Source organism: Sylvia atricapilla, chromosome 5, assembly GCF_009819655.1.
Source record: "Sylvia atricapilla isolate bSylAtr1 chromosome 5, bSylAtr1.pri, whole genome shotgun sequence".
NCBI classification, from domain to species: Eukaryota; Metazoa; Chordata; class Aves; order Passeriformes; family Sylviidae; genus Sylvia; species Sylvia atricapilla.
The window spans coordinates 61,127,944-61,154,973 of record NC_089144.1 but is presented as its reverse complement, the minus strand read 5'-3'; the positions used below and the strand labels follow the sequence as shown (position 1 = coordinate 61,154,973).

Here is a 27,030-nt window from a genome sequence, read left to right as displayed (position 1 = left end):
AAACTTCAAGCGGCCGGCACATCCCCCAGTGCTAGCCCACTGAAAAGCCTTTTCCCCCGTTTATTTTTAGCGTTGATTTTTAAGGCTGGGTTCTCCAGCTCTGCTGCACAAGCGAGTCACCTTCCCTCCCCACACCAGAGCGCTGGTGAGGGCTGCACACATCTCCCAGCTGGGAGAGGGAGCCCCTACCACTTGCCATCACTGCAAGAGCTGCACCTCAGTGAGCTGGAACGAGGTCTCAGAGGAAAGATTTGGCAAGCCTGCATTGGACTTTAGGGTTTCTCTATCAGAGAGACTGAAAACACCAACACACGCACGCAAACTAGCCCCTATTCTTCTGAAACTGAGTCGTTCCTCAGGATCGGAGGGGCGGCTGCAGCCACCCCACAGCACAAGCAAATGGTCGTGACAAACAGTAAGAACTCACAAGCACAGAGCACTGTGATCATTTTCAGAGCCCACATTTGATTTCCACATCCAATAGACGGCCAGTTTCAGTGCTGACTGGAGATCCCCCATGAGTCCAAGCGAGAAGAACGCTGAAGTGCATGTGGAAATTAAAAGAGAGCCTCCATGTGAAGGGATTTGCTTCAAAAGAAGTCATTTAGCAGTTGCTCATTTCAAAGTCTCTTTTAAGTCTTCTAGTCAGTAAAGCTGCATGTGTCTGGGCATCTCTTTCAGGGCCTATAATCGTTTCCAAGTGCCAAGTTTGCAGCAGCAGAAGGCTGCCCATAGCAGAGAAATCAAAGGCAAGTAACTTCATTCTTGCTTTAAATCTGACAAAGTGCACAAACACAAGCGCATAATGTGCAACCCTGTTCAAACAAGGTTACTTGTGCTCTTATTTTACATTAGAAACAAGCTTTATTTTGAAAAAAGTTTTTAAAGCTTTTTTAGTTCGGTAAAGAAAAGCTTTAAAAGCAACCAGCTGACGGAATGAAAGGAGAGGGAGCATTTAAGGAAAGGAGGAATTTCATCCAGTTTTAAAGATTAATTACAAGATTAATGCCAGCCAGCGATGTGAGTTTCTGGCACTAAAGCAGAAGGTTCTCCAGCCAGCACACACACACAGAGCCCTGTGCAGCATCTTCTCCGTCCACGTCTCTCAAACACTAATGCGCAAACAAAGCCGCTTTCACTTGCAGCACTGAAATTTCATTAATTGGATATACTGAGCAAGCGAGTGAGCTGTGCAGTGTGGAAGATGCCTCTCCTGAGACTGCAGAAAGAGCCTGCCAGCGTCCTGGGGACAGAGGCGGCGCAGGGAAGTATCAGACATTGCATAAGCGCAGGCACACGTAATCGCTCATTCCCGCTATCCCGGCCAGCGCCAGCTCAGACCCCTGCAGCCTCGGCCAACATCTATTCCAGCTATTCCGAGGTGGCTGGGTGCCTGAATGGGGAGCAGGGAGGGGAGGCCCAGCCTGGGGGTGTGCCTGGGGAAGGACACAGGACCTGTCCCAGCACCCAGCCACTGCCTCCAGGGGCCCCTCAGCCCCTGCTCGTGCAACCATTACCCAACAGTTGAGAAGCAGGGGGAGCAGGGTGGAAAAAGTGGTTTTTCCAGACTTTGTCAACACATTTTCCCTCTTCTAAGGAAAGAAACATGGCCTGGTGGTTAAAGGGCTGGGCAGGAGCTGCAGACACACACCACCCAGGCCAGCCTGGGGCGCCTGTTCCCTTGAGGCAAAGGCGCCCTTTGCCGTGTGCCCAAGGGCAGAGAGGATACGATACTCTCCAGCCACAAGGGAGGGATCTCAAGGGTAGTGGCATGGAAGATTGCATCACATTCAATGCCAAAATTATCAGGATCATAAGAAAACCAAAGCCAGCTGGAAGACAGAGAAAGCCCCTTGTTGCAGGGCACAGCACCGGACACTTGCAAGAAGGCCAGGAGCAAGAGACACACACACAAGCACTCGGAATTGTTTAGGTTAGAAAATACCTTTGAGACCATCAAGTCCAACCCAGCGCTGCCAAGTCCAACACTGAACCTTGTCTTTAAGTGCCACATCTGCACATCTTTTAAAAATCCCCAGGGATGGTGACTCAATCCCTTCCCTAGACAGCCTGTTCCAGCGCTTGACAACCCTGTTGGTAAAGCAAATTTTCCTATCATCCAATCTATAACCTCCACTGGGGCAATTTGAGGCCATTTCCTCTTGTCCTACCGCTTGTCACTTGGGAGAAGAGACCCACCCCACATTGCTATGACTTCCTTTCAGATAGCAGGGAGCAAGAAGGTCACCCCAGAGCCTCCTTTTCTGCAGACTAAACAATCCCAGCTTCCTCAGCTGCTCCTCATAAGATCTGTGCTCCAGATCCTTCACCACCTCTGCTGCCCTTCTCTGGACTTGCTCCAGCAGCTCACCTTTCCTGTCATGAGGGTGAACACTGGATTCATGATGCCACCTCACCAACACCACGTACAGTACTTTAGGCTCTGAGGGCTACCCAGAGGTAAAGTGCAAGCTCAGGAGCTCAGGAATCAAAACCTGCATTCAAATTGCAGGCACTGTGATTTCTTCCATGCCTGTAAGGCACCTGTGGTACATGGCCACACAAGAGCCCGCTGCCAGGTACCAACCCAGCACAGCCCCCTGCATTACACAGTCCAAACAGAGAGCACCCAAAGGGAGGAAAACTCTCCCGGAGCTAAATGAGTCTGTTTGGCTCTAGGGAAACTCAGGTACAGAGCCAGAAAAATAATCAGGGGAACCTCGTACTGCTTATCAGCAGCGTGTGACTCCAGAGCCAACTAGGACTATATATACATAGATTTATATACATGTGTATGTGTGTGTGTGCTTGTGTGTGTGTCTGTGTGTATTAAATATAGACCACTTTTCTAACACGGCACCGTTGGCTGCGTAACATTTCGGATGAGCATCTGCTACAGACCATCTGGGCTGGGAGGGAGGGAGACCAAAATGCTATGGGACTCTTGAGGAATCTGAAACTTGCAGCGGATTTTACACAGAAAGCTGTTGCGTAAGGGACACGGACAAATGTGTGGTATCAGGAAGGTTCTTTAACTAAAAGAAGGGGGAAAAAAAAGGAAGAGAAGTGATCCTAAAACTGCTGCTTCCTGTGGGGGTTGGAGCTAGCTGTAGATGACAGGACTGACTTCCCACCACCTAAATTCAGCACCATGAAATGAAACCAAATCAAGTTGCCAGGACAGGCATCAGTGTGCCAGAAGATCAAGCACTGAACTGATGTTGCCCCAATGAACTGAAAGTGGTACCTGGCACTCAGCGAGTCAGCAGTGTTTTTTGCTTCCGTCAAAGAAAAAAGCACATCAAAGTCACACAAGTTTTACTTCATTAAACTAACATACAAGAACAAATGGTTCCTATGTAAAGCATTCCCACATCCTTCTAACCAAGACAGCTTCACATTCATAATGCTTATGTGTAGAAAGAACCTCAACCACTTCCCTGGGCCGACTGTTATAACACTTGGCAGCCCCTTCTACAAAATTTTTTCATATTATCCAATCTAAACCTGCCCTGGTACAGGTACTGGTACAGACCATTTCCTATTGCTTGTTACCTGGAAGAACACACTGACTCAACCTCCTTTCAGGATGTTATAGAGAACACTAAGGTCCCCCTTGAGCCTCCTTTTCTCTAGGCTAAACAGCCCAATAACCCCAGCCACTCCTCAGAAGATTTGTACTCCAGATCCTTCAGCAGCTTCTGTTCTCCAGAGACTAGAGCAAAGTTTCATAAAGTAGAAGATTTTACAAATCAAGGCTCACAATAATCACATCTTATGCAGTAACAATAAAAGACTCAGACATGCCAAAACTAAAACCATCAGATTTTCGTCCTCCCCTCTATGCCTCTATTTTTTTTTTCTGGTTGCAAGAGCTGCAAAGTCTAACAAAGGAAACTAAAGACCATGAAATAAGTTCAAGCTTGCAGAGTCCACAAACTTCCCCAGAAAAGCGTTGGGTGTGCAAAAACAGCAAGGGACTTAAAATCACTGCTCTGTTATACCAACAAGTTGTGGTTTCAGATGGCTTTGGAAGATCTGGCCTTCAGCAAGCCAAAATGAGCATGGCTGGCACTAATGTCAAAGAAGAACTCGGTATTTCTGGGATTTCTGTAAGCTGAGTTATTCCTGTGTTGTAACATGTTGCAATCGTGCACACACTGGAGTAGAGAGAAATAGCTCTTCTTTTGGAAAGAGCAGCTATGCCTCTTTTCCCCACTAAATTACCTTTATTTTTCCAATAATGCAATAAAAAATATCTAGTACCATTTCAAAAGGTCCAGCAGGGTATCATTTTGTAAAAGGAACACACTAGACCATTTTACAGAAAGACCTAATAGTTTTGTTCCATGAAAGGGTTCCGTTACACAAGCCTCCAGTTTGAGCTTTATGGGGACAGCCAGGCACACCCAAAAAAGCCTGCAAACAGATGGAGATAATAGAAATTTAATTGGACCGTCCAGCTTTTAGTAGAACTCCTGTATGTGCTGTTCTATAAGCTGCCAGGTGAGTGGGATGGGGGAATAAGTGGAAGAGATCATCAATCTCCCCATCCTGCCTACAGTGCTTCCAACTCCGGTGAGTGTAGCTGCAGTTACACCTACCACCCTATTCACAGGATTTGTTAAACCAGCCAGAAAAGGTCAGGACAGAACATGGAAATAGACTTAAATCAGATTCCCATGCTACTAGCAATTCAAACTGCATATTCCCTAACTAAAATGAAAATACTAAATAAAAGCAGCGACAATCTGATGTGATATGCCTTTAAAGGTTTAGTGCTATAGCCATTCTTACTCAAGCAGATGATTTGTCTGATCCCGATGTAAATCCATTCTTAAAAGTTCAAGCAGTAAGCAAGGATATATGCTGAGAATCAGCTTTCTCTGATGTGTAGAAATTTGTATTCCTGGCTTTTCTGTTGATAAGAGAGAGGCCCTGCACACAGTGCTGTACCTGCAGGAATAAAAGCTGGACAGGATTTTCACACCATATCAGGGTATTGTTAGGCAACACATTGCATTATCAAAAAACACCATGACTCTGCACCTCAAGAGGGGAAACTGGGCCAATAAATAAATAGGCTACAGACCTAACCTAGGGCTGTGAAATGTCTCACTGCTAAGGGATGTCCACGCACATATTCACGTCTCCTCAGATACTCTGAAGTTGGTGTTCTGTTAGAGAAAAAAAATCCAGCACCTAAGAAGGACTAAAGAGAGGGTCCCTACCAGGGGAACACAACACGGATCTTTTAAAGTCTTAAGTGATAAGACAAGAATAAACAAGACCCAAAGACACAACTGGGGAGCACAAGAGGAACGTGCACAGCTCCCCATCTTGCCTTTCAACACTCAAATTCCCACGGCAACGACTCTTTTCTTCCCAAAAACAAGAGCACACTTGTGAAACTGGTGCAGGAATACCATCAGCAAGCCTCCTCTGCTGATATACACAAGCTTCATCCTTAGCAAGATAACCTCTAGCAGCAAAAAGGTCTTGTGGTCATTCACCTTGTTCAGCCTCTGCCAGTGGCGGCAGAAGAGCACATTCGTGAGCCTGTAATGGGCAAAGGCCTGGGGATGTTGGGGATAGTATTTCACCCACAGCCACCCAGAACACCCCAGGTGCTTCTTGTGTAAGATACCTATCTAGCCCAAAGATACCCAAACCCTTCAGTCACTGCCCAAAAACTCAGACAAACAAGTTCTTAGAAAAACGTCCAGAAAAACAGCCCTGGTTTAAGATAACATCGTGCTAGACACCTGCAGGACTATCACTCTCATGCCTTCACCCCTGCCACTCCTGTTCTGAGGAAGGGACAAGGTGCCTAACCTGCCTTTTCCTGGGCAGGGTTAAAAACACCGGTGAGCAAAGCCCAGGCTCCTCTTGCCATGACAGTCCCCAGCAGAGACACGAGAGGGACAACTGGAGGCAGCAGGACGGAAAAGCAACACCGTGCAAAGAAAGAGCAAGTATGTGCCCAGAGCAGCTTCAGGTCTGCCTCAGCCCTAAGCACAAACACAGAGTTGTTTTCCTTGGAAAGAGGCAAGAGCATCCCCATAATTCACCCCACCGACGTCCCAGCCGTGCTCTCACACTTTATATTTAACTACCAGTAACCGACGTGGTTTAACCCCTCCCTGGATTTACATCATCCAGAAAGAAACCACACGGATTCAAGGGGGTTTGGTTAAAAGCTATGCACACACGCAAGGCCCCGTGGTCCCAGGGTCTCAAAAGCCTGACTGTTGTTGCTGACCCCTGCCCCTTCCCCTGCAGATCCAAGGGAAACACAGAGACATTTGTTGTGGAAGCACAGAGCGGGTTCTGTGCAGGCAGGGTGGAAAGCAGAGGTGTGCTCCCCGCCGGAGGGGAGCTGTGCTCCATCTGCCTTTCACACGCATTTCTGAGGCTCTTTCTTCCCGCAGCGCGGCCCGGCCAAGGCCCGTAAAGAGCAGTGAGACATTCGTGAGCAGAGGCAGGAGCAGTCCCAGCAGCAGCCCTCGGCTCTCCCCCGTGCCCTCCCCGGCACAGCCCGGGCCGAGGCAGGCGCTGGCAGGGCTCCAGCCCGCCCGCATCCCACGCCAAGAGCCTGCAGCTGCAGGAATGTCTAGGACCGGGCACACGCAGCTTTTTTTAATTGCATGCCTCTGCCTCCACCGCCTCAGACTGCCCTGGCCGGGTACGTTTTGGGGTCGGCTTCTTTGCCGTCTTTCTCATTTCTTTCCCAAGTTCTACTTTTAAGTGGGTGGGGAAGAGGAGGGGCAAGGGGAGCGATTATAAGGCAGCCTCTTGTGACGGCGTGCTCCTCTGCCTATTCCTGGGCTTTGAAGGGACCCTCTCTGGCCTAAATGACCACAGTCTCATCCTACTCCCATTTTTGGGTAGCGCCCGGGTTTTTTCAAACTCGGAGAAACCATTTCCCTCTATTGATAGTGGTGAGGAAAGCAGGGATCTGAGTCGACACAAACCAGCGTGAACAAAGCTGAAGGAACGCATTTCAGAAAACCCAGCATGCAGGAAGGAGTGTTACAACAATATCAAGCGATGAAACATACTTTGGCAACCTCTCTTTAACAGCTCAAGAGTCTAAATGCTGCTCATATCCAATGGATGACATCTTGAAAACTGAGCAAGTCCTGGCAAAGTCACATGCAAACTACTCAGCTACGCCAGCTCTGTCATTAAAACTCAGACTGAGCACAACAAAGAGGCACCTTCCAACTTGCAAGACTCAATCTGAAGCCATCACACCAGACTACAAATGCAGAAGGAGTTAATAAACATGCAATTTCTTATGGCCTGACCTTCCATCCTACCTGTTTCACCTAAAGGTGCAGTTCAGCCTCTTTCCAGCATCCCACAGCATCACTAGACCACGTAAAAGGCCACCACCAAGAAAATCCTAGTATTGCTGTCTCACTGGAATTCTGAGATCAAAATGTTTAACAACCATAACCTGCAGAGATCCGTGCCCTTCTGCCAGAAACTTTTGGTTTATTCCTCAAATTTAGCAGAAGGCACCATCCTTCCCAGAGGTCACAGTTCTCTCAGAGCGAGCAGCTTGACTCCACATCCGCTGCTCCAACTCTGTCCCACCAAGATGGATTTGTGGATTATTCAAGCTAACAGAGACCACCTTGGCAGAGCAGTACAAGGGAGCTATTCCAGGTTCAGTTATGCCAGCAGCTCTGAAGTGGACAGCCAGAACTCCTAACTATGGTTCATTTCTTGCTCTCCCTCCCACTGGAGACTTCAGCTTTATTTCTACCTGTTTGGTTGATCAAGACTGACCTCATTTAAGAGATCAGCAAGGTTCCCCAACTTTGGAACAGCAGCAGCCCAAGCACTCAGCCCTGTACAACCCAAATTATGCCAGCAAAACTGGGATTTCTTTTTTCTCTCCACCTCTCAGAACTGCATCGTTTACAGCAGCAGCTCACTTCACAGCCTATTTCTTCTTGGAAACGTAAGAGAATGTAGAAGTAGGTATGTAACTCAGCGTTTCCATGCAGAGTCTTACAGTGACATGATTAAAAATCATGCAGTCTTCCTGCATCATCTGGTGTAAGCCTTTGTAAAATGAGACATCATGCTGTAGGTTGTTAAGGCTGCTTTATCTAAATCACACTGCCTTGCACAGATCACTGCTCCCTTTACAGGTGTTACAAATGACAGGATTTGGTGATTTAATTGCAACAATTGGACCATTCTGGCTGAGGTCAGGTGCACAGAACTTCACAGAAGTGAAAAAGGCACTTCCATAAAAAAAGTAAAAAATAAGACCTGTATTTTTGCTGCAGATCTTTGCCAATAACTCTTCATTTTCTAATTATTCCATAAAACACAGTGAGATATGTATATATATTTTCCAGATACGGTAGTGCAAGAAGTGACCTCCTCAAACTAGACCAGCATTTGGCATTGAAAATGCAACAAAAACTCGAGTATTCCCGTAAAGGATCTGCAAATCTACCTAACCCCACATGCCTAAGTCTGGAAAAGAGATACTCTGTCTTCAGCCTCAGTAAGAACTAAATCTGGTAGACAACAGATATCTTTAAGAATTCTTCTTAAATTCACAGAAGGAGCAATTGGAGCTCTATCAAAGACTTCACAAAATTTCTTTGTGTGAAGATGCATTTGAAGTCCAATTTCACTAAATTGTCATGCCATGATCATAGGAAATGAAAAAAAGCAGACTGATCTGGATATGTTGTCCAAGTTTGCACTGTGTAGCTGTACTATCTTGGGGGTGGAACAGCTCTTCCCTAGAGAAGAATGTGTGGTTTGTGTGGTTCCCTATCCTTATGATCTCATGGATTGGCCCCAAACGCCTCGGGCTACAGAGCATCCTGACCAGGACATACTGTTTCTTATAATGTTGCAACAACAAAACTGAAGTGCCGAGTAGACTTCCCAGGAAGAGACAGACTTCCCCAACCCTGAGTCACCGAACGGCTGGAGGTGTCAGAGTCACCATAAATCAGCATAATCCTGCAGGCTATACCGACAGGACTGACACTGCAGGCTCTGGCAGCGCACTAGCAACGCTGCTTCCTCCAAAACATGTGCGTGCTTTTGTTAGAGCGCACACACAGGACTGTTCAACCCTTCCTACTGAAGGGAACATCTGCTTCTGGCATGTCATGTTCCCAAATCCCACCAAAAAAGATTACTCTAGGTAGCCACGTACTTCATGATGGCAACAGATCAGCCTCAAACCGAGCAATCTCATCTCTGGGCCATCCGCCATCCACCAGACACAGAGTACCTGACTTTCTTTTTTACTACCGAAACAAACCAGACATGCTTTAGCAATTGGAAAATAAAATCCAGCTGAAGTTCTTTTGGCCTGACCACTGCAGTGGGTTGGGTTTCTTTTTTCTGGTCTTCCATATATAGTTGTGACAGCAGCAGTAAAACATTCGCTCAGCCGCCCTCCCGCAGCCCAGTCTGTACCCACCCACACCACAGATGGACTCAGAGGTACAAACCCCTCCCTCCCTATTTACACAGCGTCACAAGGCTGGGATGCCTCTTGCTGCAGGCCTGTTGGTGCTCCAGCCCTCCCACAAGATCCCAAACCTGTGTCTCCTGTGCAAGGCAGCACCTGTGCGAAGTCTAAGGAACAGGACGAGCCTTGTACATCTCATATTCCAGAGCAGTGCACTTCTCGTGTTGCCCAAGATCGTTGTGGGATCAGAGCTGGCTAGTAAGTATCAAAAACTCAGAAATTATTTCATTCTCACAGAGTTATCAAGTCACATTTTAAGCACTGCATATACAAGAGTAGATGTAAAATATTTCACACTTCCATGTTTTCTTCTTCACATATGCTTCCATCTAGCAAAATCCCACCGCATTAATGAGCAAGATCTTTACCTTCCTTGCGCTTATGCATAATCCTAACTAAGCAAAACATGCACCTTCCACTTAAATGTCTTTAAGTTATTTAAGCTACATTAGTTAAACATTATCTTGCTAACGTGCCAGTGCCACATTCTGACATATTCTGCTTTGGATGGTGCACTCCCACTCTTTTCCCAAAATACAGAAGCTGTCTCCAAAATACTGCACACCTCCAAGAAAAACAACACACTAGTGGACAGATGACAGTATCTTGCTAAGGCTGAGTACACTACTTCCCATGTTGAAGAGGGAATAAAATTTGGATCTTCTAAGGTTTGCATCACTTCCTGGTAAAGGCACATTTCATCTTCTTTTTTTCCCTGTCTTTAAACCCCACCAAGCCCAACCAGAATCCAAACCAAAGTGGCTGAGCCAGCTTGCACTGCACTTTATCAGTCAGCCTTTGACCAAAGCAAGCAATCCAGACTTCACAGAGGTGCCTCTGACCAGCAGCCCCAGCTTCCCACAGTGGCATCAATAGACACAACTGCATGACGTCTGCCAGGGAAAGATAAAAAATCACAGTCTGCAGATAAACATTCTGCTGCTAAGTCACAGGTTCATCATGCATATACTAGAAATAGGGAATAAGAGGAACCCAGCCTCTTATAGTGATAACTCTTGCTTTAAGCAAGATTAAAGACAGTTTCTGCTTTCTTAAATCTCTTCCTGGTCAGTCAACTAGCCTTTTAATAAAGTTGTAAGCTAGGAGAGCTCCTTGCTGTTTTTAACTCCCAAATTCTGTTAAACTGACTGTTGTCCAGTACATGCCCTGTCCCTTAGTCTGAACCCCCTGAAGAGTTCTCCCAAGATCAATTTGGAAAAGGAAGAGATTCTCCTATTAAAACATACAAAGTAGGAGATGGCAGGTCTGGGTTAGATACAGAAAAATTTAACAATGAGAGCTCCACAACGCCACCAACACCTACCAGATCAGGAAGGTAAGGAGCAGAAGTGACATCCTCCTACACTGTGGTTTCTAGGGCAGGAGTTGCTGAAAGAGCACACATTTCTCAGCTCTTCTACATCTCTCTGCCCCTTCCCTGGATCCCCTCAACAGATCTACTGGCTATATCCTTTTCCAATAAAATAAGGAAACCCTTTTTACTCCCCACAGTGGTTACACTTGTGCCCTTTCATATGAGCCTGTCCACCAGTGTAAGAAACTGTGCACCAGGCTATAGTGGAGAAGACCTAAATGAGGCAGAGCTGTTCATCCCATAAAACTATTTAAAAAATGACATTTTATAACCTTTTTTTAACTCCCTGTCAGAGAGGAATGGAAAAACCCTCTCTTTCCTCCCAACCTTATTTTCTTATCTGGTTTTTAAAGGAACAGCACCAGAACACAAAGACTATTTGCTAAAAAGAAGACTGAGAAGTTAAGAGTGATGTCCAGCCTTTGACTCTACTGCCTGCAGTTACACTAACTATTGGGTCCTAAGGATCCCTGCTCACTCCCTAAATGGGGAACTGTGGGAAATGGATTTGTAGAGTATCTTTAAAGCTTGATAGAAAGTTTACATGCAATACATACTGTGCAACCCTTCTATCAAGGTTTTCTTTTACTATCAAGTAGGTCAAAAAAAAAGCATAATCCAACAGGGAACATCCCTGTCTGGCTTGGCTCAGATTCCTGAAGCGCTGCCACTGACTGGGAACAGGCAGGTTTGCAGGGAGATTCCCAGAAGAAGCCCAAAGGAGCGATGCAACCACGGGCACCACTCCTCAAGCCAAATCAGGGGAAAAATACAGGATGCTGAAGAGCCCAGGTCTTTGCTTGGCCCCTGGCTAAACTAACAAAAGAGGGTTTAAGTGTCTCCGTGTTGCAAACAGCCACGGTGAGGAACCTGAATGTGCTGGCTACATTAATCATGCCCTCGTACTTCAGAGACAAGTAAACACCATGACCTCTCCCTGTTTAGAGACAAGAAAACACCATGACAGCTACCTCCTCCCTGCTGCTACAAAACAGCACCAGGCCATATGTAACCTCAGGGCTACTTCTACACCGGGCCCCTCTCCTCTCCAAAATCCAGAGGGAAAATCAGCTCCTCTATGGGTACAGCTCCAGTCCGAGATATGTCAAATATCTCTGCTTAATGCAAGAGCTCCGAAGCAAAGCATCACACAGACACATTTCAGATTTTGAGGCAGTCACAGCACTGCCTCAAAGCTCACACACAGTGCAGCATCTGCCAGTGACTGAGCTGGTCAAAGAGCAGTCTCCCAGCAGCAGCACAGCCATCTCTCTTTGGTACATGGTGCACACCACTGAAGTCACAGCCTGGGCTGCACACAACTCATTACATTTCCTCATCCCATCTGCCTCCACACTTCTTCACACCCGTGCTTGGTCCAGGTTTTCTCAGGTATTTGCTCACTGACTTCATATCATCTCCACAGAATTCTGACTCCCATTTTTCCCTGTTGCTTGACTAAACTGATGGAATGCAGCCTGCCTGGCTCTAACACCAGGCCTCTTGTTGGAGATCTAAGCAGACATGGGAATTGAGATTTTTGGGACACCTGCTGGAAAGTGCCTTCAGCGGGCTCAATTAAGAGAGGGCACGGAAGTCGAGACCCCTGGAAAGCCTTCTGGCAGTACTCTGAAAAGTCAGGCATGTCTTGTCCTGTGGCTCCACTGCCACAGGTTACCTTTGCACAGCAGGATGACAAAGGCAGTCACAGGAGGAGGACTTGCCCCACAAATTAACTGGTAGGTGCTGAATGACCAGCACTGCTCATTGATTCCATCCCCAGACAGGCTCCAGAGGTGACTCCCTGCAGCACGTAGCTTCAGCCTCTCCTGGTGGAGCCTGACCAGCCTGACAGGATCATCAGGCTGAGGAGCTTCATTCCTTGCCAGACATTCTCCAGAAGGCAGTCCATGCTGAGCAGGTCAGGAAGGGGCCACTTCACGAGTGGAACAGCATTCCCACAAACACCATCACATCACAGACACACTGGGACTTCAGGTCAAAAGAAGGAACACTACTTTAGAGAAGATGGGCACTCCCCTGGTCATTGCCATGTTTCCAATACAGCCTTTGGACACTTTCAAACCACATCTACTGTCCACACTACACCTGAATAAAATATTTTTGCTTCTAGCATATTCCAGAGGAAAAACAATACAGCATTTCCACTATAAAAGGTTATGTCATGCCATGGAAGCAGTTTAAGGCAGTATCTCCTGTCTGCCAGCTACCTAAATACAGAGATGCCAAGGGAGAAAAATTACTTGCCCTTCCCAAATGTCCCAGGCACTGTCCTTCTCCTGTTTCAATATACATGTCAGAATTAAAGACTATTCCCCTGTAAACTATTAGGAGATTGACCCTGGATCACACAGAGGTCTCCAGGCTTGTTAAAATGCTGCAGAAATTATGGACAGGCACGAATGAGGTAAGACCTGCCACAGGCAAGAGATTTTAAGCTTCCTCCAGCTGATGGTGTAGAAAAGTACAGGGTTGTAGTGTGATGCACAGAGGCAGAGGGACAAGAACAATCTTCCACTGTTCAACAATGGGGTAAAAGTTGGTACCATTAGTACAACTGGAACCACATCAGCCACCACCGTCCACTAATTATACCTTTCAAGTCAAAGCTACAAACTTTGCTTTTCTATCTGTATATTTATCCCACCTTCTCACACATCCCCTTTTTTCTCATACCTCACCCTAACTGCCTTGCTTTCTTCTGTTCCTCTGCCCTTCACTTGTCAAGGTTGAAGCCCCTTGGCACACTGACACCAGTCACTTGTGTTTTACCCATTCTGTCCCACACAGAGGCTTGGACAATACCAGGCCACCTTTGGTACTCAGCTTCAAGAGGGAATATACATAAAGGTGAGTTTGTATTTTGGGACTAACACCTTTTTTCTAGCAGAAATCTTACCCTTCTCCATACACCTTGTACATTTTTCTCCTTTTTATGTGCTAAAGGGTGTCATGATAAACACATGCAGCTCAAAAGCAGCTTGAAGCAATCAAAGCACTTACTTAAACTCCACTGAAATCAACAGTTCAGGACAATGACCAAATGCTGTGATGCATGTGATGTATGTTACACCTTGAAGTCAACAGGCCCAGCAATAAAGTTTTATAGCATTTCAAGCTAGAAAGGACTATGAAACCTCCCTAATCTTCCCCATCCTAATCCACTGTTTCCATGAGGTACCCTTATACAGGATGTGATAATTTGTTGAAATATAACTGCCAGAAGAGCATATGGGTGTGCCTCAAAGATTGAGGAATGAACATTTTTCTTGACTCAAGTATATTTTAGCACTTTTTTTGTTACTCTTTCCAAGTCTTGATTTCCAATATGTACTCACCTATCTAATAGGCAGACACATTTTTTTGTTCCTAGTCACTTGAATTTGCTTCCAGACCATGGATGAAAACCTTGAGAAGCCTCCTGTCTGGTACCTTTTCGCAGAATCAAATAAATCTATCCTCTGGCACCAATACTCCGTTTGCAATGACTTTGAGTCAGTCCTTTAATTCCATACACTTTGTAGTACAATCTTTCGACCAATACAATGAAATAAATAGCCAATTGCTTGCAAAATGTCTCCATTTACTACCTTTTTTTTTCATCTCAAAGAATAAAACCAGGTTTGTCTGACTATATCTGCTTTCCATTAAATTCTACATCCCAAGGTTAAATCCTATCTATATTATTGCACTCTGTGACTGCAGAATCCTAAAAGATTCCAAGTATTTTTATATGTCTTTGGTACCAGGATCTCCAGTACATAGTTTTCATTTCCTCCCCTTTACTCCATTAATTGATATTTTCAGATATTTCCTCATGATGTCATGACCCAACAAAAATCAATGTCAACAAGACAAACTTCTCCTCTGGGACCTCTCAGCCTATCTGGATTTCCAGTTATCTAGATTTATTGGTTCATTTTGTAACCTGATTACTGACAGTGGTTAATTTTCATATGACACTAGGAAAGTCCCCTTTCTACCTTTACACTGGCCAACATTGTGTTTTCCCCTTGGATATTCTTTGCTGATTATCACCAGCTTCTCTTTACTTCACACTGGTCCTTTTTTACCCTTCTCTAACCTGCAAGCATTAGATCAGAGAAAAAGAGAAAAGGTACTACCAGAGGACATCAGCAGTTTAAAAAAGGCACAGCATAACGATATCTTAAGATTCCTAATCCTCTTTATAATAATTTTAATTTAAGCACAAAGCTCTGAAGGGATCTTGCTGCGAGTACAGAATTATTCATTATCTGTGTGTTACGAGAACCACAGCTGAAATCAAAGTTTTCACAGACACTCTATTCTGGTACTATTACTGAAAATGATATTACAGTCATCACATGAAACTGAGAAAGATGCCTCAAGAATAGCAATGGGAGCTTAACATAAACTGTTCTGATCACATCACTTCCTCAAACTCCTCCAAACACCTGTCACCTTCAAAGCAATACACATTTAATGTTTGTAATCATTTCTCACAAACATGCTACTTCAACTACTTACTTTTGCTGCTGTTCCTGGAATGCTCCCAAATTAGCCTCTCTTTCAGATATCCAGGTGTCAAGAACTGAAAACTCCTCAAACTGTGACATACTGACACCTGCAAGACCCAGGTTTTTAAGAATCTCCCAAACCATACTCCTCAACACTTTCATAACTGCAGTGGCAGCAGCACTGTTAATTCCCAGCAACAACCCTGGCTCCTTTGCACCCAGACTTCACAGCTTTCTGCTCTCAATAACTGCTTCAAAAGCCTCTCCAGCAGTGCAAATTTCTGCAGACTCTCAAATTTCTTGCTTACAGTTCCAAGCTCCCTTTTCCCTCTCAAATACCTGTGAATTTGAAACAATTTCCTCCTGGCTCCAGTGGCTCCATCCCAGTCACCACACCATGTAATGTCCCTCTGGAGCACTGAAGCCACATCTTAAAACCAAGTAGGGTTTTCCTCCATCCCCAACCAATCTTGTGAGCAAACTGTCCCAAACTCGGTTCTTTTTCATTAAAGCTAAAAAAAAAACGATGTTCTGGACATGAAATGTCTTTAAACGTTTTAGAAAAGTAATCAAGATTTTAACTGCACAATTTTGAAACTCAGTGACACTTTTCATTTTGATTTTGCAGATCTTCCAGTGTTTGTAGTTGAGAAAAAAACCAACATAAATTAAGTTCATCTTTTCCCTGTGGTTTTTCTAACATATTTCTAACAACCCAACAAACAAGCAATGGCAATAGGGAAGCATTCCCAAATCACAAAGCAGACTCCCCCAAGCGTTTTTCTGATGGAAATTTAGCTGAAATTTTGCTCTGAATTAGTACAGCCGAGTGAGAAGTCACAAGTCACCCGGGGCAAGTACAAAACACTACTTTTTCTCTTTTACTCCTTTTGGCAAGCGACAGCACTCACTGAAAGCCACGAAGAGCAAAATGAACTGAATTGAAAAAGAACTGCAAAAGCACTGAGGCTCGAGGAGGAGACAAATTCGACATCCAGGAAGCTCATGCCTTAAAAGCAGTGCCAAAACTCATCCCTGCCACGGCCGTTCCTGATCCCCAGGGAGCAGCACCCACGCACATCTGGAGCCCTCCTGCAGCTGCCAGCTCTCGTCCTCTCCCGGTGAGCCCCGGGTTCAGCCCCCTCTGGAGTGCCCAGACACGCAGGCATCCGTCTGGAGAGGCAAGGGGGAAATGCTCCCCAGTGGGAGGAAGGGCAGATGGCTCAGAGCCAGCACTAATGGACATCCCCAGAGAGCCCTCAGTCCCTGCGGTGCTTCACCAGGGAGCACGCATTACAGCCCTGTGTAGGAAGTGCCAGTTTGCTTTGCTTTCCTTTTTCTACAAAGAACCCTTCTTTATGCCCTTTTTCTAAAAAATACATCTTCCCAGCCTGCCTGAAACCCCACAGGGTTGAGTCACACACCCAGCTGTGCAGGGGGAGGCGCAGAGGAGGAGGGGAAGGGAGCTGCAGCACCAAGGAGCTCAACCAAGACATACCATCAGTGCTGATGACGAGGCCAGTTACACCCATGATGAGAAAGACAGATGTTTTCCAGAAAGTCAGCCACTGCCTCATATTAGGAGTTATGAAAGTGTACAGTTCAGACATCATATTTTCCCTCAGTTTTAATCCTTAGCTAGCCAGGACAGATCCCAGAAAGCCAGGTGTCTGGCTGCAAGAAATACCGCAGTCTTAGTTCTCAGCTCTTAGTCTTGGCCCCTCCTGAAGGCATCACCGTGGCCGTAATATCACAGGCTTTCTAAGGCAACCCTGCCATCACTGCCTCAGCAGTGGTGAGAAAACCCAGGAGAGAAGGTCTCTGCTGCTCCTGAGTTTTGGCTCTGCACACAGACAAATCTCTTCTGTGGGTACTAGACGCTCTATAAATGAAAACACGCATCTTCAGATAACCCCCATAAAATCAAAACACTGCAGGCGGATTATTGAAGCCAACAAAAGAACCTATAGAAGACTGGGGAAAAAAGCAGCCCCGGGATAAGCATTCTCTTGTGCACAGAATTTGCTGCAGGAATGAAAGAACAGAGATCTGCTTGGTATTCAAGGATTGGAGTTGGGGGGTGTTTTTTGTTGGGTGTTTTTCAGGTTTTAGGTCTACAAAAACTCTGCCATGCTATGAACATGAGCTAATGTGGTCTCTCTTCCCACACTCATTGTTTCGGGGTTATCCACAAAAAGGAAATAACATGGGCATGAGGTAGCATAGACAAACAAACCAGTCTGCTGCCCATCTCAATCTGAGCAGCTCAGTGCCTTGAGTCCAGACTGCTGTGAAAGGAAGCACAGCACAGCTCCAGCTAGAAGGGGGCTCAGCTTGTCTCTAGCTCAGTCTTCTGCCCAAACAGGGCCAACACTATGCTACGACCAGCTTACTCATGGCTTTAGCCAGTCAGGCCTTAAAAACTTTCAAGGAAGGAGGTGGTGCAGTCTCCCTGGGCAGCTCTCTCCAGTGCTCAGTTATCCTCACTGTGAAGCCCTCTTTCCTTACCACTCCGAACACCTCTCACTGCTGCTGATGCCCATTTCCTCTCACCCTCCTGCTGTGGTGTAAAGAGCCTGACTCTTTTTCCACTCTTTCCTACAGACCTTCACATCACAGCATCCAAACTTTGGAGAAGAGAAACTAAACTGGGCACTCCTAAGCACAGCAACTGAAAGATGATTCCCTTGCTTCACAAGCCACCATGTGCTTCAAAGAATTTTGCCACAGCTGAGGACTCTGCTCACATCCAAAACCAGGGGCAGCACTCAACATCTTTGGTGCAGAACAAGGGTGAATGAATTTCCTCCTGTCTACTGGAGATCAGCCCATCTCACCCAAAAAAGCACACCCCTCACCTCTGCAGGAAACTTCAGCTGCAGCAAGAGCTCAGACATGAGTGCTGCAAGGTTATCATCAAACAGCCTGGGCTCATCCCAGCAGAGCTGCAGGAGTGCAGTGAGCCCAGCTCCAGGTGAAGCCCATCAGGAATATTGCTCTTTGCCTTTACACTACAGGAGAGGAGGCTCCATCAACTTCTGCCCTGCATCGCTGCTCAGGACACATCCAATCTGGCAAGGAAGGAGGCTTGAAGCTCCCTAAGAGGTTATTAGAGCGGCCTGGTCTCCATTTCTCCCCCCATATGACTGACAGATTGCATGAAAGGACAAAGCCAGCCCCAGCACAGCTGCAGAAGAATGTTTTTCTTTGGCAGAGAGGAGAGAGATGAAGTGGGTGTCACGTTTTTCCATTAAATTTTTGCCTGTCACCACAGCCGAGCCAGATCGCATACAGAAGATTGAAAGCCAGTTAGCAGCAGATGGCAAAAAAAAATAGAAGGTAGTCATTTCCAAGACATAGAGAAGGCACAGAGAGGTCACTGGCAGTATTCAGCTCCACATTTGAATGGATGGCACCTATGGGGACAGCTCTAGCAATTAAGGTCTCTTCTATTTAACCACACTTTACTTTCTCACATTGTCCTCTCTGCTCCCCTACTCACCCTCAGGAGAGGGAATGCTCATTATTTGGTAGAGTATGTGTATCCTTCCTGCACACATTTAGCACTCAACTCAATGCAGTGACTTTTTTTCCTGCAGCTGTGATCTGTGTCTGACAGCGCACAGACAGAGAATGAGGAAAAAATCCCTGCTCTGAAAAGCTCAACATCTCAGACTGAATGTGCACCTCAGCTATGCCTTGTTAAACCCCACCATTTTTCACTTGTCTTCTCTTCTGCCTATCACTTGTTTCCATGAGGTGAAAGGGAAACATATTTGCGGGCAAAATTGTGGCCCTAAGCCAAGCATATTCTTTGCATGCCGTTCCTTTCACTTTTATGAAAGAAAAATAATTTGGCATCCAAGGCAGCCTCCACTTTTCACCAGCACTTGACATCATGGAAGGGTGGTGGGGCCATGGACCAATCCAACATCAGTGCTTCCTGGAACATCACATCTATCTATTTTCTGCTACATACCCATATCCTTCTCAAACAACCCTTTTTCCTTCAACAAACACCTCTTCCAGGCAAACCCTGTTCTTTCCAGCGATATCCAAATAATTGTCTACTGGTATCAAATAAATGCACACATGCACATCAAACTTGCATCTGAGCACAACTCATAAATGGACTCTGACTATTCCCACTGCACATTCCTTTAGCTCAAAATGCAGTTCCACGACCCCTTCCCCAACCAAATATTCCTACCTGCCCTTTCATGTCAGCATCAGTACCTGGGCTGCTACAGGGCAAGCTGTGGCAGGGCAAGTTGATACCCCCTGAAAGCTAATTTCTGGCAAAAAGTCATTTTAAAACTGGACGAGCTCCCAGGCAGCTGCCACAACAGCCTGTGGTTACATCCAGGTGCAGAACTGCACTGTTAGGTCTTGTCACCCACAAAAAAAAAAGCACAGCCAGAAGGTATCTCCATCATTCAGAGAGAGATGAATAGGGAGCAACAGCATGAAAGAATGTACCCTCCTGAAAACAGACACTAAGAGCTCTCCTGTGAGAGCACCCCTCAGGGACATGCCAGGAACCCATTTCTCTTGGAAAAAGGCAAGATGCTCTAGGGAATCAGAGGAGTTAAAGGGAGAACCTTGTAAGCTCAGGGTTGGCAGCCAAGACAGCCTGTGACAGATGCCACCAAGCCAGGTGAGACACTCTGTGCCTGACAGCAATTTCAGCTATCACTAATTGCTAACGTCTCACCCCCAAAATGATCCCTCTCCAAAAGCGAGAGAAGCAGCCTGAGACAGAGGATACAGATGATGAGTGTGTAAACCATGTATTATGAAGTGACTGGAAACCAGCTTTTGGGAATGAGGGGAGGAAGGTGTTCAGGCAGCACTAAGGACAGCAAGGCCTGATGACCAACATTTGGATACAAAATGCACAAAAAAGCAGCACCCATCTCCAAACGCAATCCCAGCAAGAAATCCTGCCTGGTCAGAGACAGGGGGCTACTTTCCAAGGATTGTGTCTTCAAAGCAATCAAGTCTCTCAGAGGGACCTTCTGAGCTGAGGGACCAAGGGAAAATGAGCCCACAGTGACACAGAGCTCCCAGCTCTTTGGAGGGAGGAGTAGCCAGCAAGGCATAGCACACACTGGCCTCCTCTACAGACACAGATAATCCTAAAAAACCGAGACTGCTTTAATAAAAAACTGGTCCCCATCCCAGGATAGGGGAAACTCACTTAGCCCGAGCTAAGAAGGGACTCTTCACATTGCAAACAAAGACCTGCAAAGAGCACAAGTTCCCACCAGCCCTGTAGATAAGCTGAACAACTCCAGACACAGGAAAGCCCTGTCTGGTAACACCATAAGTGAAATTCCTCTAGCCCTGCTGTCGTGCACAACCTGCTCCATGTGTAAGGACTGGCTTTCCAAAGGAAACATTTACAGAGGACAGTGCACATCGGTCATGTCCATTAGGAAAAACAATAAATAGTGGGTTTGTGCATTAAATGCTGGCTCATTCTTATCTACCATGCTTCAAAGTCAGTCCCAGGACAGAGTAACATTTTTTCCAGTTCCTGTCTTCACTGCAGACCAAGCACTTCACTATATAGTTACAGCCAGCAACTTAATACCCCCATTTTTCTAATTTTAACTGTCAGAAAACAGCAGAGTAAAGTTTCAAGGTCTCCTACTTGTGTTTATCTCAGCTTTTAGAGGAACTGTAGATCAGTTAGACCATTACAAGTATGTGATATGTCTCTTGGCAAATTGGAATAGTTTTCTTATTTAAATTTGGGAAGAAAATGGGGATAAAAGGTTTTCAGTGCACAGCACCATGTACAACTAATTTTGCTGTTCAGCAGTTGTGATGTTGACCTTTTTATTGATATGGAAAGTCATTGACAAAATTTAACACTACTCCTTTGTATGAGCTCTGTATACAACTATTTAAAAATCTCACTTTCTCATTTCTCCTCTTTGCTGCAATTTTGGAAAAATCTTTGCAAGTACTGACAGTACAAATATTTTACATAAAGTCAGCTGCAGGTGTATAGAGGAAAAAGAATGAGAGACTTCAGCTTTATGGTTTGCAGGCAACAGACCAAACCCCATGTGCAAATAAACGAAGTAGTTCTCCCCCTACCAAAATGAAACAAAATTTGGATCCAACTATACTGACACCACACAATAAGATACAGCCAGCTCCACATCCACACTCGCTGCAGTAACCACAGCTTTCAATTAAATACGCACAGACTGTAAAAATCAAGCACTGTCATCCATTAAAATAACGACTGCCGTACTCCAAGAGCTCCAGGCACTCCCTGGCAGCTCATCCAGAAGCAGCTTTCCTGCAGAAGTCATTAGATCCACAAAGTACAGCAACTATGGCTTTTCTGGCAGAGGAAATGAGTCACCAGGCAAGCACAGCTGAGGTTCAGAGATTTCTACAGGGGAGGAGAGAAGGCCAGCTCAGTGTTTCCCAAACTCATCTTAGATGACAATCACAACCCTGACCATTAACCTTCACCTTTGGTTTTGCTTTCACAGAGAGACAGAAACTTGGGAACTGTGGCTTGGGAAGCCTCCTCCTCACACGACAACCTACCCTACTCCCCTGTCCCAGGGCTGAGCTGCCCACAGCATTGCCAGCAACATGGAAACAGGATTACAGGGCTCAAACCCCACTCAGACAACAGCAATGGGACATTTCACTAATTCCAATTTTTTTCATGAGTTCCAAGGTCAACAGCCAGGCTCTTTAAAGAATAAGTCATTTCGGCTGCTTGGCATTTGAAGGTACCTTCCAGTTAGCCACTCATCCAGACACCCAGGATATGACATCTAGGAATCAGGTCCTAAATAGCTAAGCCAGCTGCTGTCCCCCCGTACCTGTAGGGCAGCTGCAGCTCTACCTGTGCCACACCACCTTCACATCCATGCTTGCATTTGGCTGCATCTTGCTACAATCTGGAAGCAGCAGCCAATGTGTTAAAACAACCATGAAAACGTAGGGGAGCAGAGGGGGAAATAAAACTGCCTCCTCAATATTACATAAAGAGGTTTTAAATGTCAAAGGCTCCTAAGAAACACCTGCCTTTGAGCCCCTATCCAGCAATGGGACAGGTAGTTGGCATTTCACGGCGTGTTTGTCAGATTTATCCGTCTAGATCAGATCTGGTACTTGCCACAGGAGACAAGTCCCAGCTGAGCCATGTCCAGCCACAGATCGATTCCAGCAGAGCCCCACGGCTCACAGCAGAGCTCTCCCACTTCAAGCCCACCTGTGAGTTTTCCTGTTAGGCAAAGTAACAGCAGCAGCAAGAAGCTGGAGGTTTTGCCACCTGGTCACGCTCCTGCTCCCCTTGGACAATGGCAGGTGTTGTGTTTCCCTTCTGTTTGACCACCAGGAAAAAGCACACAATAACAATAATAACAACAACAACACAGCCTTGCACAGTGCCAGCACACAGCACTACCAACACAGTCACAACAAGCTACAGCACAGATGAAGATTATATAATGCAGACACGTGACACATACCATGAACACGCCTCTGGGAAACCTTTCAGCTTTGCTTTCATGGGAAACTAAACCACTCTGGAAAAAAGAACTGCTATAAAGCTGTCTGGCATCCAGGTGAGTTCTGTGAGCACTTTAACAAGACACCTCCAGGATTGCTGCCTGTCAGCAGCAGAGCTGAGCTCCTCGAGGCCCCACTTTCTCCAGGTACGATGATCTCACTGACAGTGGAGTGAGGGAATGGCTCCTCACACAGCTCCAGGCACTGGTGAAATCATCAGCTGTTAAAGAGAAATGTAAATCCCCAGGAGGTTGGATTTCAGCCCTGGTAATTAAGGCAGGCTGGAACAGTTTAAAATAGAGGTCAAGTTTTTAAGTGTATGCATACTTTCATGCTTGTCTGCTAGTGTCAAATCAACAAGAGCCAGGAACAGCTTTTTTTGGTCACAGAAAGGTTAAATTTTAACTCAAAACACACGAAAGGCAGTTGGCACAGAATTCTCACCCTCCCCAGTCTGTACACACAGGTCTGACTGTGGAATGACACTGATCCTTCTTCCTGCTTGTGAGCTCTCCCCTCAGTCATCACCATCTCCTCCCCCTGCCAGCCCAGCTCCGCTCCCAGGGCTGCATGACTGTCCCGGAGACCTTTCCCAAGCCTGTGGTCTCCTTGGATGCAGACCTGCCCATCCAGCTAAGGGGCACCTCAGGAGTGTGTGAAGAGCAGAAGAAGCTGTAGGACACATGTTCCTTGGCTGTGAGGGTGACAGCACAGGGTGTGGGCACTCCTGCAGAAGGAGCATGGCAAGGATCTCCTCATCAGTCCAATATTTCCAGAAAGCCCCTGCAGTCAATTTACAAACAGCAGAGTAACTGGGTCATACCAGTCCTCCCAGACTGACAGAAGAACAGATGTTTCATCCAGAGAGCTTGTTTCTTTGTTTGGGGTTTTTCAAATGATTCTATGAAGTTCTGGCCAGAGGTAAATAGAGACCTTGTGTTTCATGGTATCAAGCACAGTATTTTTCTCCACATGGCAGGGCACGTTCACAAAAGTAAAAGTTCAACAGGCAGAAGTATTTTGGGGTTTTTTTTTTTCACTTTAAAGAATGTTAATTTCATAAACATTCTTTCCTCCTTTAAAGATTGCAATACCTCACTACACCTACTTAATAGCACTTAGTTGAGCTCTTCTGTTCTGAAACTTCTTCCAGAAGAATTCCAAGAACAACCAAAAAGAGAAAACGATTTCACATTTTTTATTTGGCTTCAAGGGGGGTCTCTGAAGAAATCTTAAACTCTTGAAGAGACCAAATTAGTAAGACAGCAAACACAAACAAATCAATGACAGCGTTACTCCAACAAAGGTCATGAAAGCCCAAGATTTTGCAGATCCAGCTAGGTACTGCCCCTTACAAAATGCTCATCATCATAGCATTTGAAGCTGAAAATCCTCAAGAAAACTCGAAAACAGAAAAGGGAAAAGCATCCCATTTCCATCCACCAGACAAACAGGATGTTTTCTTTATCACGACACACTTCATTGTCAGGCTTCTTGAAATAGGGCAAAAAAAAAAGACACATGTCCATCTCATTGTAGCCACGAGCTGTAGCCCAAGTGTAAGACCTCCTTCAAGGCACTAATTAAAGAACATATGCAAACACTGTGTAAGAAAACAAAAGTTAAGAGTGGCAACTCCATTCTCATCACAAGGATCCAAACAGAGCAAGAGGAAGTATGTCACCAGAGCTGTAAAATCTGAAGGGGAACGCTCTCCAAAGAGCCTCTCATTTCATTCACAACATTCTTGTTGATAAAGGAAAAAAACCCCACAAGAAAACAGCTGTTTGAAGGAAGAGCTCTCCATTGTTAAGTGCTCCTGTTGGCTCTTTTAAAAACCCAAGCCACCATAACATGGTTGCTTTTTCCCCGGATCTACCCAAAGATACAAGATTGTGCAAGAAAGCCCCAAGACTTTCAAAGACAAAGAAGCCAAACACTGTTTCATGACCGTCACGCGTGCAGCAGGCTCGCTTCCTGCTGGAATGGGGCTCGGAGCTTGTGACGGACCCGATCCCGGATCAGTTAGACTACCACATACCACAGAGAGCAAATAAGATTTCCTTGTTTGCCTTACAAGACTAACGCCAAGACCTGCCCAGGGGCAGTGGCTGTGGCATCACCGCTGCTCCCACGGAGAGCTGGGCGCCTCACTCCGGGGCTGCATTTGCACATCATCCTCAAGAGCGAGGAAGAAGCGCGGAGCACGTGGCAGCCCCTGCCAAGCGCCGTCCCTTGGGCACTGCCACATCCCATTGCCATATCCCACTGCCACCGCCACGCTCCTCTGGGTCTCCATCCAAGCACATGCTCGGCAGCCGCACCGAGCGTGGCTGCCCCGTGCCTCGCAGCCCCAGCGGACTGGGGGAGTCTTCCTGCTGCTGTCCCAAGGTGCTGTGGCACGCTTCCACTCGGGATTTACACCTACAGGGGTTTAACAGAGGTGTATCCTGCGCTTGCGAGGAGCCCCCGAGTAACAGCAAACCAGCGGAGCAGAGATAACAAGACGCATTTCCCCTGAACTGTCCTAACTACGCGTTTTGCGCCAGCCAAAATATGGGGATTCCAGCCAAAAAATAAACAACAAAAGCATCGAAACTTGTGTCACTTCCTTCCTGCGCTTGGGGAGAGGGACGGAGCCGGGACAGTCTCCGTCTTGAAGAACGAGACACGGCCGGCGACTCCTGCGCGGCCGCCGGGAGAAGCGGCAGCGCCGAGGGCGGGGGAAGCGGCGACGGACGGAGCGGGGGCTGCGGGACCCCGGTGACCCGCCGCCAGGCTCGGAGGGGAGGGGGTTGAGACCCCCCGGCGCACAGGGGACCCCACGGGCCGCCCGAGGACACCGCGGCCCCGGAGGAGCGGCAGTCACGGTGACAGGGAGCACCTGTCGGCCAAGCCCGCCCGGTGCCGACCCTGGCGCCCGCCGGGACACTCTCGCCCACGGGGAGCCTGAGGAACCCGGCCGCGGCCCCCGAAACGCAGCCACCCACGGCGAAGTGTCAGCCATCCCACCCCCGGCCTCCCGGCGCCGCCAGCAGCCGCCGCCCGCCCCCGCCGCTCCTCACCGTGCGGCTCAGCAGCGTCTCGGGGTCCGCGGGCTCGCACAGCTCGCTCAGCTTGCGGTCCCAGTGCAGCAGCGGCGGCTGCTCCTCGCCGCTCTCGCACACCTCCATGGCGGCCGCAGGCACCCCGCCCGTCGCTCTGTCTGTCTGTCTGTCTGTCGGTCCGTCCGCCGCCGGACCCTGCCCCGGCCCGCGGAGCCGCGCGCTCGCCCCCGCCCCGGCGCGTTCCCCCAGCCGGCGGCAGCGCGCGGGCGGCGGCCGGGCGGGTCACCCCCGCCAGCTGCGCGCCGCGCCCCCGCCCCGCCCCCGCCGCCCCGCCCGCCAATCGGGGGCGAGCAGCGCCGGGCGCGGGCCAATGGGCGCGCGGGCCCTGAGCGGCCGGGGCCGCGGAATGTGGGCGTGGCGCTCGCGGCCAATGGCGCGGCGGAGCGGCGGGCGCCTCAGCCAATAGGACAGCGACAAGACTGCTGCCGGCGCGCGCTGCCCCGCCCCGCCCGGCCCTGAGGGAGGGACCAAGGGCGGCCGGGCGCCGCGCCCGGGATGGCGGGCCCGGAGACGGGACGGGGGCGACAGGGACAGGGGACATGGACGGGGAAGGCAGAGCAGAGAGCAGCTTGGGCAAAGCTTCACAGCGCTGGGCAGCCGCACGGAGGACGCTGCTGCCTGCCTCGGATTGCTCCCAGAGCGCTCAGAGCGGCAGTAAAAATAACCCCAGGCAAGGGGAAATTACGGTATTTTAAGACTTGTATTCTTGCCAAGCCATGGCAACAGTGACATTCCATTGTCCTTTAGAAGTGAAAAGTTGCCAAATATTTAGGATTCAACACGCTGGGCGTTCCTCAGTGGGGCCGGGCGCTGCGGGGTCAGCTCAGCCCTCAGCTCCAGGCGGCCCTGTGCAGCTCCGGCAGTGTCATCTCTCTTTAGACATCAGCTCCTGGGGCAGCCGCTTCTGCCCACCCGCAGAGCCAGCCCCAGTTAGCCAGCCCCGACTGCTGAGGAACACAA

The 27,030-nt window shown here is 47.6% G+C and overlaps 1 protein-coding gene across 2 annotated transcripts in view; it reads right to left on the bottom strand.

Moving 5' to 3' along the window:
• Positions 1–26,263, bottom strand: part of CREB3L2 (cAMP responsive element binding protein 3 like 2) — a 74,596-nt gene extending 48,333 nt beyond the window's left edge. For both annotated transcript variants that reach the window (XM_066319711.1, XM_066319712.1), the window contains exon 1: positions 26,029–26,263. In XM_066319711.1, the coding sequence (XP_066175808.1) occupies positions 26,029–26,136 (108 nt within the window). In that variant the 5' untranslated portion in view covers positions 26,137–26,263. The remainder of the gene's footprint in view (positions 1–26,028) is intronic.
• Positions 26,264–27,030: the final 767 nt, after the last annotated feature.